Consider the following 13,358-nt stretch of genomic DNA (forward strand, 5'->3'; position numbering starts at 1 on the left):
TTTGAGTTATGATTTTTTTATTAATTTTTTAATTTCTTTTAGGGTTTTTTTGTTTGACTATAATTCCTTCTCATCCTTCTCACTAATGTCCCACTTTGTAGAATAAGGTGCCGCTTGTTTTTGCTTAAAAAGTCTGCAAGGGGCTTACGTTTGCGGGCGCGCAGGCATAAGCTTCTGAAGACTGTTTGTTTAAAACAAAAGATCTAAAAATGCTTTTGTGGTCTTTAAAAATAAGCTATTGTTCAACTTCTTCACATTTCTTAACATCCTATCAACACCTAATCTCCAACATCACCACCACCCACCGTCCACCATAGGGATGAGCAAATTAACCGTCATAGCCGTTAACCGAACCATAACCGACATAACCGAACCGGTTTTAATCGATAACCGGCATAACTAGTGGGTCGGTTTAATAAGTTTTTGAAACCCACCATATACGAATCGGTTTTGGTTATAGATAAATTAAAACCCGCCATAACCGAACCATCCCATTTATATACTAACATATGAATAATTCGAGGACATATTTTATTTATTTGGACTTACCATTTTCTATAAGATTATATTTAATTTATATTACCATGATAAAATATGTTATCATTATTAATATAATTGTTATCATAGTTATCAATATCAGCAATCTCGACATTATATACAAAGAAAATTTTGATGTATAGAATATATACATATTAGTTGTTCTCAGGTTGGTGATATAACTTGAACTTAATGAATGAACCACTTCTTCGTTTTTTAATCATATAAGGTATTGTCACACACACATAGTAATATTTGCTACAAAGTTTTAGGCCTAATTAAATTGTTTTGGTTATGGTTATGGGTTTGGTTCAAAACCGTCCCAAACCGACCCATGCACACCCCTAGTCCACAACTACCACCTACCGTCCGTCACCACCACCACCACCCACCACCATCACCCACAGTCCGCCACCACCACCCACCGTCCACCACCACCACCACCCACCATCAGCCACAACCACCGTCCACTACCACCACCGTCCACCACCACCACCCACTGTATGCCACCACCACCCACCACCCCATCGTCCATCACCACCACCCACCATCGGCCACAATCATCGTCCATTACCACCACCCACCACCCACCGTCCGCCACCGCTACCGTCTACCACCCACCACCACCGTCCATTACCACCACCACACACCGTCGTCCACCACCACCACCGTCCACCACCCACCACAACCGTCCATCACCACTACCCACCGTCCACCGTCCACCACCGTTCACCACCTACTACAAATCGTCTACCTCCAATCATCCACCACCACCCATTTCCACAAGTCGTACACCACCACCAATTATTTTAACAGTCTGCATACGCTACATGACTTCTATCTACTGTGATATGTATGATAGGTAACTAATTTTCAGCTTATGCAGACGATATCCAGTTTATAAAACAAAAGTATTATATTTTCATATTGCAGACCTTCAGACCACATATTCAGTTGAAGACATGAAATCAGATTGCAGACAGTTTTTGTTTTTAAAAACAAACAACACCTAACTTGACCCTTATATTTATTATTATTAAGTAAATTAGAAGTCTAATTTAATTGTGTTTACTTCTATAAGAAGTAGGATTTGGGTGTTATATAAACTCACCAATAGTTTTCATTTTAATTGTATCTAGTATTCCGTCATTGTTTATTATTAACAAAAAGAGTCACATAAATTTTATACAATATCGGGCTCGTTTCTTGATTCATTGTATCGAATAACTTCAGCAAGTGGTAACAAATCGATAGGTTTAAGATTGCTAGAAGGAGAAGACTAGATGCGACTTGAAGATCGATCAGGAGCCATCTGCAGTACGTATCCAAAAGTGAGTCAAGTTCGTAGAAAGAAAGAATCCAACGGTTTTGAAAGAGTTTCATCTGTCCTTTTTTTTCTTTATTTTATTTTTTATTTTTTGGGTGGGGGAGGGGGTTGGTGCGGGTTCAATTAAAGAATAACCAAAAAGAAAAGTCTACCTTATTGGTTTACATATATTTATCTTGCTTGCAATACGTTTTGTTTTTATTGTTTTGTTAGGTGAAACTCTTTGCCACCCATTTGCTCGGATTTTTGAGGCCTGAAATTTTTTATATATTTGAAAACCTTTTTTGTATTTTTACGATGATAGAAGTTTGCCGAAATGAGTTGTAGAGACAATGAAAAAGATGGTTGTTTGAAGAGAAAATTAATATTTTATTATTAACTGAAACCCGATGATCTCTAACACAAGTTTTCAATATAGTCAATTTATGCATATACCCTTTTTAAAGGTATAAATTTATTTTTAGTTTGTTTTTATTACTAAAGGTTTAAATTTACCTTTAGTTTATTTATTACTAAATGATTTAATATGACTAATGACTTTTTTTTTTCTAATTCTATCTAATTATTTACTTTCTATATCAGTCTATTAACTTACAGGCTATAAATTTATATGACTTACTTTATTTCTAATTAACAAAACATATTTACTTCTTTTGAAATATTTCTCTAAAAGAATATGGAAAAATCTTAAACAATAGTTGAGCTCTATTCTATCTTTTAAAAATGCATGTGCAATCAATATATAAAAAGGGCTAGAAAGGTCGAACTTTTTTAAAAATTAAATTATTTGTGATTCTGTTTTGCATAAGCCGATTAATGATTATTTATCTAATAAACAAGAGAAAGTAAGGAAGCAATGCTTAATCATATGGCCTTGATATTTACATGTGGATGCAAAAGAACAATTTGTGATCCTCTAGTTTAAAAATGTTTTAATTTCGTCACTGGCTTAGATTTTAGCCCATTTAGTTTCAGTAATATCATGTGTATTTAGTTTGTCAGTTATGTTCTCAAAAGTTTAAAAGTGAGCATCCCAAATTAATTATATATTCTTTCATTGCCCAAACCAAATTATTAACCATGTAAGAGATGGATTTATTTTTTTTTTTTTTTGGATTTATGTTCTTTGTTTGCCTTTTGTAATATTTTCGGTTCCCACAATTAAAATGTTCAAGTTTCGTCACTTTAGATACGGATTTAGCATTTTAAATATATTTGGTGCAAAACTTTTTTTTATCCATAGTTCGTTTAAGCTATACGGGTCTTTTTATTTCGGCTCGGCTGATGTATTTAAATCCTCAGGGCCGGCGCTGAGCTTTGCTATTAATTGTAGAACAAAATTCAATCTACATCTGTGTGTTTGAAGTAAATTGATTCCTGACACTAGTCTCTAACGAGGAAGAATTATTTGCAAGCTTTATTGTTAATATAAAGAAATAGTTATAAACAGCCAAAGCGCAAGAATTAGGCTTGTGTTTGTAATCATCTCCCATTGTTTTTTGGTGTTTCTGAACGCAGTTGGGGTTCCGATCGAAGGTGTTAAAGTTTCCGATTGCAATAAAGTTACTGATCGCTGGGAATTTCTGATTACATGAAGAAATCCAGTCGAAGAGCCGAAGTTATGCAGAATTTCGTAACCAAAAGAATGACATAATTTCAATCGTAAGAGAAGAATGATCAAGACAACAGCCAGACAAGACGAGAGAGAAACCGTGCTTGATGAAGTGCACGAGGAGGTAGCTCCGTCTTATGTTACGGGTTGCCATGATGGGAAATAACAAGATGAAGATCAACAAACCAACAAAGTTGATGTTGGAGTTTGCATGAGGTTCATGGCATGCAAAGTTTGGGTGATCCGAATGAACGAAGGAATGAAGGAGCTGAGTTGGAGATGGAGCACGCATCATGGGGAGATGGAAAATTTGTGTTGAAGTTGAGAAAGCAAACGTTATTTTCCATCCGAAACTGGGTAATGCAGTTCTAGACAATAATCTATAAACTAGCTCAGTTGTAACCAGGAAAAAGAAACCTTTAGATAGTGTAGTAAAATAGAATCAAGCTCAAAGAGGTGCGAACGCTAAAAGGTGTGAAAGATCTTAGAGGAACAATGGAATTTGGTATTGCGAGGAGCTGTAAAACTTGGTGCAATACCAATTTGAAGGACCTGGATGAGTAATACGAATAAGTTTAATCAATATCGGTTTCGATACCAGTTTGAAGGACTTGGATAACTAATACGAATACATTTATACAATACCGGGTTTATTTTTTGATTCACTCTATCGAATAAGTTTAATAAAAGTTTAACTCCTATTTTTGGATATTGACCAAGGCACCTCTTGACTAATTGGTGATTAGGAGTGTTTGGCCTAGCTTTTATTTTTTGGCTTATGCTTATATATTTTAAAGTGGCTTGTAGCTTATTTTCTATTATTTAATAAGCTCCTTTTAAGTGTTTAGATTAGCTTATATCCTACAATTGATAATATGTTATTACATCCACCATTCTTTAATTTGTTATAGTAATAAGTTGCTTCAATAGTTATCAATTCACCGTCATCTGAGGACAAATTAGTAACTTACATCCTAACACATATAAGCTTCTTCAAATAAGTTAAAAAACCATTTTCAAATAAGCTTTTTCAAATTAGCTTATATGAGCTTATAAGTATAAGCTTAAAAGGCTAAAACAAACACCAAACTAAGCTTATTTTGTAAAAAAAAGCTAAAAAAGCTACAAGCATGATTAAATAAGCTAGGCCAAACACCCATTGTCGGTGATCCCTGGTGATCGTCAACACTTTCATCGATAAAATCATTTCTCAAGTATAAGAAATGTGACTCGATAAATAATTTATATAATACTAAAAAGAATTTTACGGCCACAAATAAGAATAAGAAAAAGATTTACGAGTACGCTGTTAGGCTGTGTGCTATAGTGGGGGCTTCGAAACCCCTTGCACAGTGCCACGTCAGCGTCACGTGGGCACTGGGGGCATGGATGCCCCAGAGCATAATGCCCCTCTATGGTGAGGAGACTTCGAAGCCCAACATTTTCTCTTTTTTTTATAAAACAAACAAACCAATACAATAATATATAATACAATAATAAAAAAATACAATAATACTAAAATACAAAATAAATTAAATAAAAAAACATATAAAAAAATTAAAGCTATTTTTAGTCGTCGTCCTCGACGTCATCTTGATTATTATAGCAAAGATGTTCAACCAAATCTGATCGAAGGCTGAAATTGGTTTCCTTTTTTCGTGTTTTTAATAAATTAGCAAGTTTCTCATCTTCGTTTAGTGTACAGATCGGCTCTGGCTCATTGTTGTACTCGCCTTGGCAAACTGCTCTACCCGAGTCCTCCAATATCATATTATGCAAGATAATGCAAGTGTACATTATGTTTCTTAACTTATCCATTTGTAGAAAACGAGCGGTTGTCTAATGATAGACTAGCGTTTCTTTAATACACCGAATGCCCTTTCGATGTCTTTTCTTGCCGACTCGTGTTTTTTCTTGAAATACTGACGTTTTTCGTCAGTCGGGCACGTAAAGCTAAGAACCAACGTGGCCCACTCCGGATAAATATCGTCGACTAGATAATATCCGTATTTGTAGTTGACATCGTTCGTGGAAAATGAGATGTCGGGTGAGACTCCGTCTGTGAGGCGGTCAGAAATAGGGAACGCATTAATCACAGCTACATCATTTTTGCACCGGGCATCCCAAAAAACGCATGCCATATCCAAAGATCAAATGATGCAGCCGCCTCAAAAATAATTGTTGGCCATCATGATCACCCCGATGATATACCTTGCCAAGCAACATGACAGGCTTCCCATTCCCAATGCATGCAATCGAGGCTACCAAGCATCCCGGGAAAACCGTATCTTTGATGACGCACCTCGTATATTTTTTGTACGTCGCTTTGAGCCGGTTTCCTCAAATATTTTTATGATATAGTTGTGGAATGCCTAAGTTTAACAAATTTTATAAAATTCGTGCTTAAAATGTTACGGTTTTGAAATAAATAATTAGAATATTAATACCCACATTCGTAGAATGTGTGAAGCGCTTCACGAGCCACTGTCTCCGACATCTGTAAGTACTCTTCCATGGCGTCGCTCGCAGTCCCGTACGCTAGTTGACGAATTGCCGCCGTGCATTTTTGCATTGTAGAATATCCCGGTTTACCTCTCGCGTCCGCACGTTGTTGGAAGAATGCATAAACGCTTTCTAAATCACCAACTATTTGTAAAAATAGTTGGCGACTCATCCGAAAACGGCGCCGAAATCGTTCCGAATCAAAAGTCGCGTCCGGTGAAAAATAATCTTTCATCAACTGGTCATGCGCACCTACTCGATCCCGTTGAAGATGAGGCCGTCTTTTTAGTGGTTGTGAGCTTTCGCAATGCTAGATTACGAATTGGGCAGCCTCTAGAACGGCACTAAATATCGCTTCATCTCTGAATCCGAATTGGAAATACCGTCGATATCGGGCTGGAAGTCGGGTGTGAAAGATGAGTCAGAAGACATTTGGGGAGAAAGTTTTATAAAGTTTAAATAGGAGAATGGGATGTTTGTATAGATTGGGTGAATGGTAAATATATGAGATTTTAATTAAGAACCCTTTTGAGTTTTAAGAACTCGATAGAACTCAGTGTAATGATTTTTTTTTTTCGAATTTTTTTTACACATGTGTAATATATGTAAGTTACATACATTTAAAAAAATTACAGAATTTTTTACGCACACGAGTCGACATTTTACACATGTGTAACGGACGTAAAAGTTAGTGTAACCAGTTACATATTTATTCTCTCTCATACTTTGACTTTTTTGCCAGATTTAATCTCAACCACTTTTCCAAAAGTGGTGGAAAAGTGGTTGAGATTAAATCTGGCAAAAAAAGTCAAAGTGTGAGAGAGAATAAATATGTAACTGGTTACACTAACTTTTACGTCCGTTACACATGTGTAAAATGTCGACTCGGTGCGTAAAAAATTCTGTAATTTTTTTACGTGTATGTAACCTACATGTATTACGCATGTGTAAAAAAATCGTTACACTGAGTTCTTAAAACTCAAAGGGGTTCTAATTTGAAATCTCTCATATATATATATATATGTATGTATTTTATATTATTTAAATTTTATTTTTTAAACGGTCTTATAGCCGTTGGTGGTGGGCCCCCCACCTCACCCCCCTTCCACGCCTATCTTCCCTCAACTGCTCGCCCCTCGTCACCCCACCCATTAGCGCCCCCGGCGGTGTTTGGAGCCCACCGCGCCACATGGTGCATAATCTTATGAATGTTTAAACTTTAAACGTGGGCAGTTTAAAATATAGATTATTAGGTTTTGGACCTAGGTTTGAATTGAATGATGGCCTTGAGTTTCCACTTTCCACTTAAGGTAGGGACCGATTGCACAGCTTTTCTTTTTTCAAGATTAGTTAGTCATAAACATGAGTCTTGCATATGACTGGTGACGTGGGCAAATCTTAGTTGTTGGATGACTCGAGACATTCCTCACAATATTTGTCCCCTTTTTTAATGTTACAAACTTTATTCCTCACAATATTTGTCCCACTTTATAAAACTAAAAAATAATAATTACATTTGAAGAGGTAGGTCCCAGCAGGGCCCAGTTGGACCCGCAAGACTCACCTTGAAGAGGGACGTCTGCGCAAAGACCAACTGGTTCCGCAGGACCCACCATGCTCAGAGAGATGAAGACCTTACGCGCAGTACGCCAGCTGTTCCCGTAGGAAAAGCCTCCCAATGGTGAAGTACCCCGCCTGTTCCCGCAGCTGCGGATACAAGCCATCAGGGAAGGCTACCCGCACTAATAGCAAGGCTACACGCACAAGGCACTAACTCTCAATAATTCAGTGTCACCTGAAGAAGGAATGAGCAAGGCGGGAATACTCCCGCCCAAATGAGCCAGTCCGTACGCTTCTGGATGATCTTTTGTACTATACCTGCCAAGGTATGGACAAAATAGACAAGATCTGACCAAAGCAGCCCATGAACCAATCACAGGGTGACAGCTCACTGACAACAGTACGACGAGGAGCACGCTCTAGTACAAATTGTCACTATCAGCCGCTGCCTACTCACCAACCCTTGTCGTGGCACGTACATAGCCTGCAGTTGGTGGAAAAGGAATAGTACACAGCCGGCCATGTCACTATCAGCCGCTGCCTACCCACCAACCACCAGCATGGCACGTGCGTAGCCCACAGTTGGTAGAAAAGAAATATTATACAGCTGGCTGTACCTGCTTGGAAACCTACCTTCGGCTATAAATACTCCAACACCTTGGAACGGTATCATTATCTTATATCTCCATATATTATCTGATATCTGCTCTAGCAATTTCTCTTAATATACACTTATATTCAAGAGCAATCTAGTCTGATTCTCACGCCGGAGGGTGGTCACAAGGAGGTACCCCACCTTCTCAGTGACGAGCTCACGGTGTCTGTTTTGCAGGTCATCAGAGGAATAACCATCTTTGCCGGACCTAACCCTTGTGGGAAACATCTACTTAACCCCCAGATTATCCGTAATCTGCCGGGGTCACCTAGTGTTTCTTCAACATTCAAACAGAATGTAAATTGATAATAAGCTGCGCTGCTACTTTTTTCACTTTTAATTGCAAAACTCAATATTTAAAAACTACATTAGGTGATATTTGAGTCATAGCATCACTATGCATGACCCGATCTTTTCAAAAAACAATATTAACCTTATAAAAGTAATATTTATTAATTGAAAATTATAAATTTTCATGATGCATAAATTGAAATATCCTTTAAAAATACGCTTAATCATTAAACTTTACATGACTTAAGACCGTTTGTAACATATGAAACAAGTATTTTTAAGTCTACCAAACTCATAAAAATAAGTGTTTATATGTAGTTATATGTTATATAATTTTAAGGGTCATCTTGTTCTTCTGATATTTATGAGATTTACTAGTTACGTTGTTATTTCAATTAAAAATTAACTTTGGTCGAGAGGTATCTATAGCAAGTGAATCAAATTTTATCCATTAATTTGAGTCAAAAACATAAATGAGTTTAAAACATAAAACTTTAATTGAAATAGTGACATGTGTTATAATTATTTGTTGTTTCTCAAACTTGAGCAAATTTTAACGCTCTTCGTACTTGACTCGTCGTAACGAAAATTAACGTGTTCGTCACTGTATCAATAAGTCGAGTCGATCACATGAGACGTGATTTCAACTATGGAACACATATTCTACCATTCATCTATGGAGTATAAACTGAGAGGAGCTTGCTATCAAACTATGTATTAAATGTGTAGGTATTTTTATAAAAATACATTCATGATTATATAATTAAAATAATATTCAAAGATGGTCGATTATACAGACGATATTTTGTTGTGGGGCCTCACAATGTAAGTGATTGTAGGGCAATTACAAAACCGGTTACACAATTCAGTGTGCGGACTCACTGCTATAAAACCGTGATGTAAAGAAAACAATATAAAATATAGCTTTTGCAATTATATTAGCAAAGGTTTGTGTTCATAACTTAGAATGATGCCAACAAAAATATCATCATCTATGCACTTCATGAATGAATTGCTAATGAAATTTTGTTCTGTTATGATTTTTTTTCCAGGTATTTAAAGCTTCATATTATGTAAATATTTTTTGAAATATTGGAGTTGAAGAGTGAAGACAATAGACATTTTCAACCATAATTACAATGTCAGTCCCTCTTGCTCCATATCCACATGGACCACATCCTGAAAATGGTATCATGGCTCAATTTAAATCACTTATTTTACTAAGAAAAATAAATATTATTTATTTGAGACAAAAACCCAAATAATTTTCTTGATTAATGCTTAATATAGCATGATGATTGGTTAGTTTGATGCTTATTTACTTCACAAATCAATCCAAGAAGGCAGGAAGAAAAACAGAGTACTCTGTTTTTATTATAATTATTATTATTTCTTTTTAGATCTATTTTTTTTTGTGAGACCTAAAAAATCATTAAACTATTAAAAAAATAGGATCTCAAAGCCAACTTGTGTGTTCTGGATGTCGGAATCTTTTACTATATCCTGTTGGAGCCACGTCAGTATGTTGTGCCGTTTGCCATGCTGTCACAGCTGTTCCTCCACCTGGTAAATCACAATTTGATCATTTTTTTTATAAGTTTTCATTTTTAGAAAATATATTGTTTTCATAAAATGGGTTTTTAATTTTAGGCACGGAAAATGCACAACTGATTTGTGGAGGCTGTCACACATTGCTCGTGTACATTCGTGGCGCGACAAGTGTACAATGTTCTTGTTGTCACACCGTTAACTTAGCCTTAGAAGGTAATCTAACATTCAAACTCCTGATTGTTCTCATATTACTCGATTAAATTTGTTAGGGTCGTGCTAAACATGGCCTCCCCTATTCTCTCACTCTATTTTACTAATAAATCAGTCAAATCAACTCTCTACTTTTATCTACTGAGATATGTTTAGCCCTACTCTATTTGTTAAAAGAATTGTGAATCTTTTGGGCAGCAAATCAAGTAGCACACGTGAATTGTGGAAGCTGTAGAATGCTTTTGATGTACCCGTATGGAGCTCTTTCTGTGAAATGTGCGGTTTGCCAATTTATTACCTCTATCGGGGTTAGCACAAAACCTTATTGCCTGTTTGATTGGAGGATTTCAAGGGAATTGTAATCTGAATTCCTTTGTTTGGTTGGGTAAGAGATGGAATTGGATTTGGATTTGGATTTGGATTTGGATTTAATGGAATTTCTCCTTTTAAAAATTTGAGATGGTGGTGCCAGAATTAATAACAGGTCAAGAAATACAGTTTTCAAAGATGTGAGGTTTGTAATATTTGTTAAACCATAAGGGCAAATTTGTCTTATTAAGTATCTTTTTCATTCCAATTTTTTCAAAACAGAATTACAGAAATTGTTATTTTCTTTCACCAAAATTTCACTCGTTGTCCCTGATCTTTAAAATTTTTTTTTTTTAAATTAAAACAATCATGTTAAATTTTTTTTTTTTAAATTGATCTTTTTTGTCCTTTACGTTTCAAAATCCAACAACGTTTGTCCTTTTCACCTAACCCGGTTAATTTTCTCGTTAAGTCAAGTCATGTGACTTGTATATGAGGGCAAATTGGTCATTTTTTCTATTAAATTAAAATAATATTTTAATAATTAATTAAAAGAATATACATACTTTCTCTCTCAAGTAACTCTCTCTTTCTCTCCTTTCTGCAACTCTTCCGTCTCAAAATCAAAATCTCTAAATTCACAATCTAGCAAATCTTAATCAAAAAATTGCATTGTTCATTCATTCAAAATCATCGTCATGCTGTTGTTCTTTCTCCATCAACACAGACCGTCTTCAAGCTCCCGCCACCGTCTTCAAGCTCCGCCGCCGCCGGCGCCACCGTCGCCACGCGTCGTCGCCTCCCACCTCCACTGTAGACAAAAACCAATTAAAAACTCTCAAATGCCATTTAACCCATTACACCCACCGTCTCCCTTCTCACGCTAACAGCACCACCGACTGTAAACGAACCGTTGGGAAATGACTGTCGGAATCCCCCCCCCCCCGACGAACCGTAGGGAAACGAACCTGTCCTCGGACTATGCGCATATGCCTTCGATTCGAGATTAGAATCTGTTCAATCTTGTTGACGCGAAGTCATAAACAGATGAAAGAATTTAGGGTTTTTTAATTTGAAATCAAGCATCGATTATTTTTGATTTTCTTCTCTCCGGCAGTCACCACCGCTGCCGTCTTCTCCGACCCGATTCAATCCATATTCATCTGGGTCTCATTATCTCTCATAATCGAACCTTTTACCCCGTTATCCTTAACCGCCGGTGGAAGAGACGACGGCGGCGGTGGCAGCCGGAGAGCTTGGTGTTGGCTGCCGGAATGGAGGAAGAAGAAGAAGGGGGAGAGAGAATATAAATATATATTAAGTTTTTTTATTGTTTTTGTTTATTTAATTTTTTTTAATTTAATAGGTAAAATGACCAACTTGCCCTCACGTGCAGGGCACTAGACCTGACTTAATGAGAAAAATTAACCGGGTTAGACGAAAAGGACAAACGCTGTTGGATTTTGAAACGTAAAAGACAAAAAAGATCAATTTTGAAGATCAGGGACAACGAGTGAAATTTGAGTGAAAGATAAAGGATAATTTCTGTAATTCTGTCTTTTTTCAACAAAACGTATAACCAAACAGAGTATGAATTTTCAAAGGAATGAATTTTCAAAGGAATTCAGTAATTCCAATTCAAATTACATTTCCTATGTAAATTTCAATTCCAATTCCAATTCCAATTCCATACATTCCACGAACCAAACGCCCCCTTAATTTCTTTAGTTTTTGTGAACGCAACAATCTAATGATATATGTTTTCTTTTGGGCAGGCATCCACAAGTGATACAGAACAAAAGTTCAACACCTAAATTCTATGGTTTTAAATACATGGCTACCTCATGTGCAATGCATAGAGTTATGAATTTCCTCTTGCTTGAGACGACTATTCTCTTTTTTATAAATATTACAGTGATTAAGGAATAAGTCTAGGTTTTGGGTACGAGAAATATCTGATTGTGTGAGAAAGCTTATGGTTGGTGTTTGGTTTATTGAGGTTTTTAATGTTAATGTTGATAGTTGATAGTTGATAGTTGATAGTTAGTACATGTTTGGTTTGTTGCCTTTGATAACACGGTATGTAGGAAGTTTTGTGGGGGGCTTAGTTGACTTTTAATTCAAGCTTCAAACTTTGTCATTTCTTGGTTTAATATAATTGGTTGAATCTTGGATAGAAAGTGACTAAAGATAATGAAGGATAAGCATCAAGGAAAAACAAGATTGAAGAATCATGTACATTGTTTATCCTGATTATTAAATTAATTTTAGGCTGTAAAGAGTGATATTAAACCCGTGGGAAAAGGTTAGTTATGTCATTTTCTAGTTATGTGTGATATGAATGCATGCTACGAAGTTCCCAAATTCACATCTTTGAAGATTTGTGGTATTTAATGAAAGAGTCGTACAACGAAGAAAATGACTTCAGAGCATAATGCCATAATGGATAAGAGCATCTCCATCTATTGGTTTTTGGTGATGTGACATAAGGTTTAGATTGGTTTATGGGTGAAGACAAACGTTTGTACTAGGTTTGGTTTGCATTCTCAAATGTTTGGGAGGTGGGTTTGTAGTGGCCCCACAACAATCACAACACACAAATCATATATATATATATATATATATATGGTTAGATTAGAATAAAAACTCACTTGAGTTGTGAAAACTTTAAAAACTCATTCTCAACCACATGTTTTTAATTAAAGATTAAATCTTCATAATCATCATCATCATCATCATCGTACTCAGTATATCCCATCAATAGCAATGCTATGGTAGGGTCTGAGGAGGGTAAGATGTAGACA

The 13,358-nt window shown here is 36.1% G+C and overlaps 1 protein-coding gene across 1 annotated transcript; it reads left to right on the forward strand.

Annotated features, from left to right (window-relative positions):
- Positions 1 to 9,929: 9,929 nt before the first annotated feature.
- On the forward strand, positions 9,930 to 12,567 carry LOC143556432 (protein LOL1-like; the record flags this gene model as incomplete). Its single annotated transcript, XM_077045752.1, has 4 exons — positions 9,930 to 10,050; positions 10,135 to 10,248; positions 10,444 to 10,553; positions 12,330 to 12,567. Coding segments are annotated over 4 exons (384 nt in total), but the record flags the coding sequence as incomplete, so codon positions are not given.
- Between the last annotated feature and the right edge of the window lie 791 nt (positions 12,568 to 13,358).

Source organism: Bidens hawaiensis, unplaced genomic scaffold (genome assembly GCF_021521415.1).
Source record: "Bidens hawaiensis isolate Kalapana, Puna unplaced genomic scaffold, B.hawaiensis_p1.1 tig00018571_1, whole genome shotgun sequence".
In the NCBI taxonomy this organism is placed as follows: Eukaryota; Viridiplantae; Streptophyta; class Magnoliopsida; order Asterales; family Asteraceae; genus Bidens; species Bidens hawaiensis.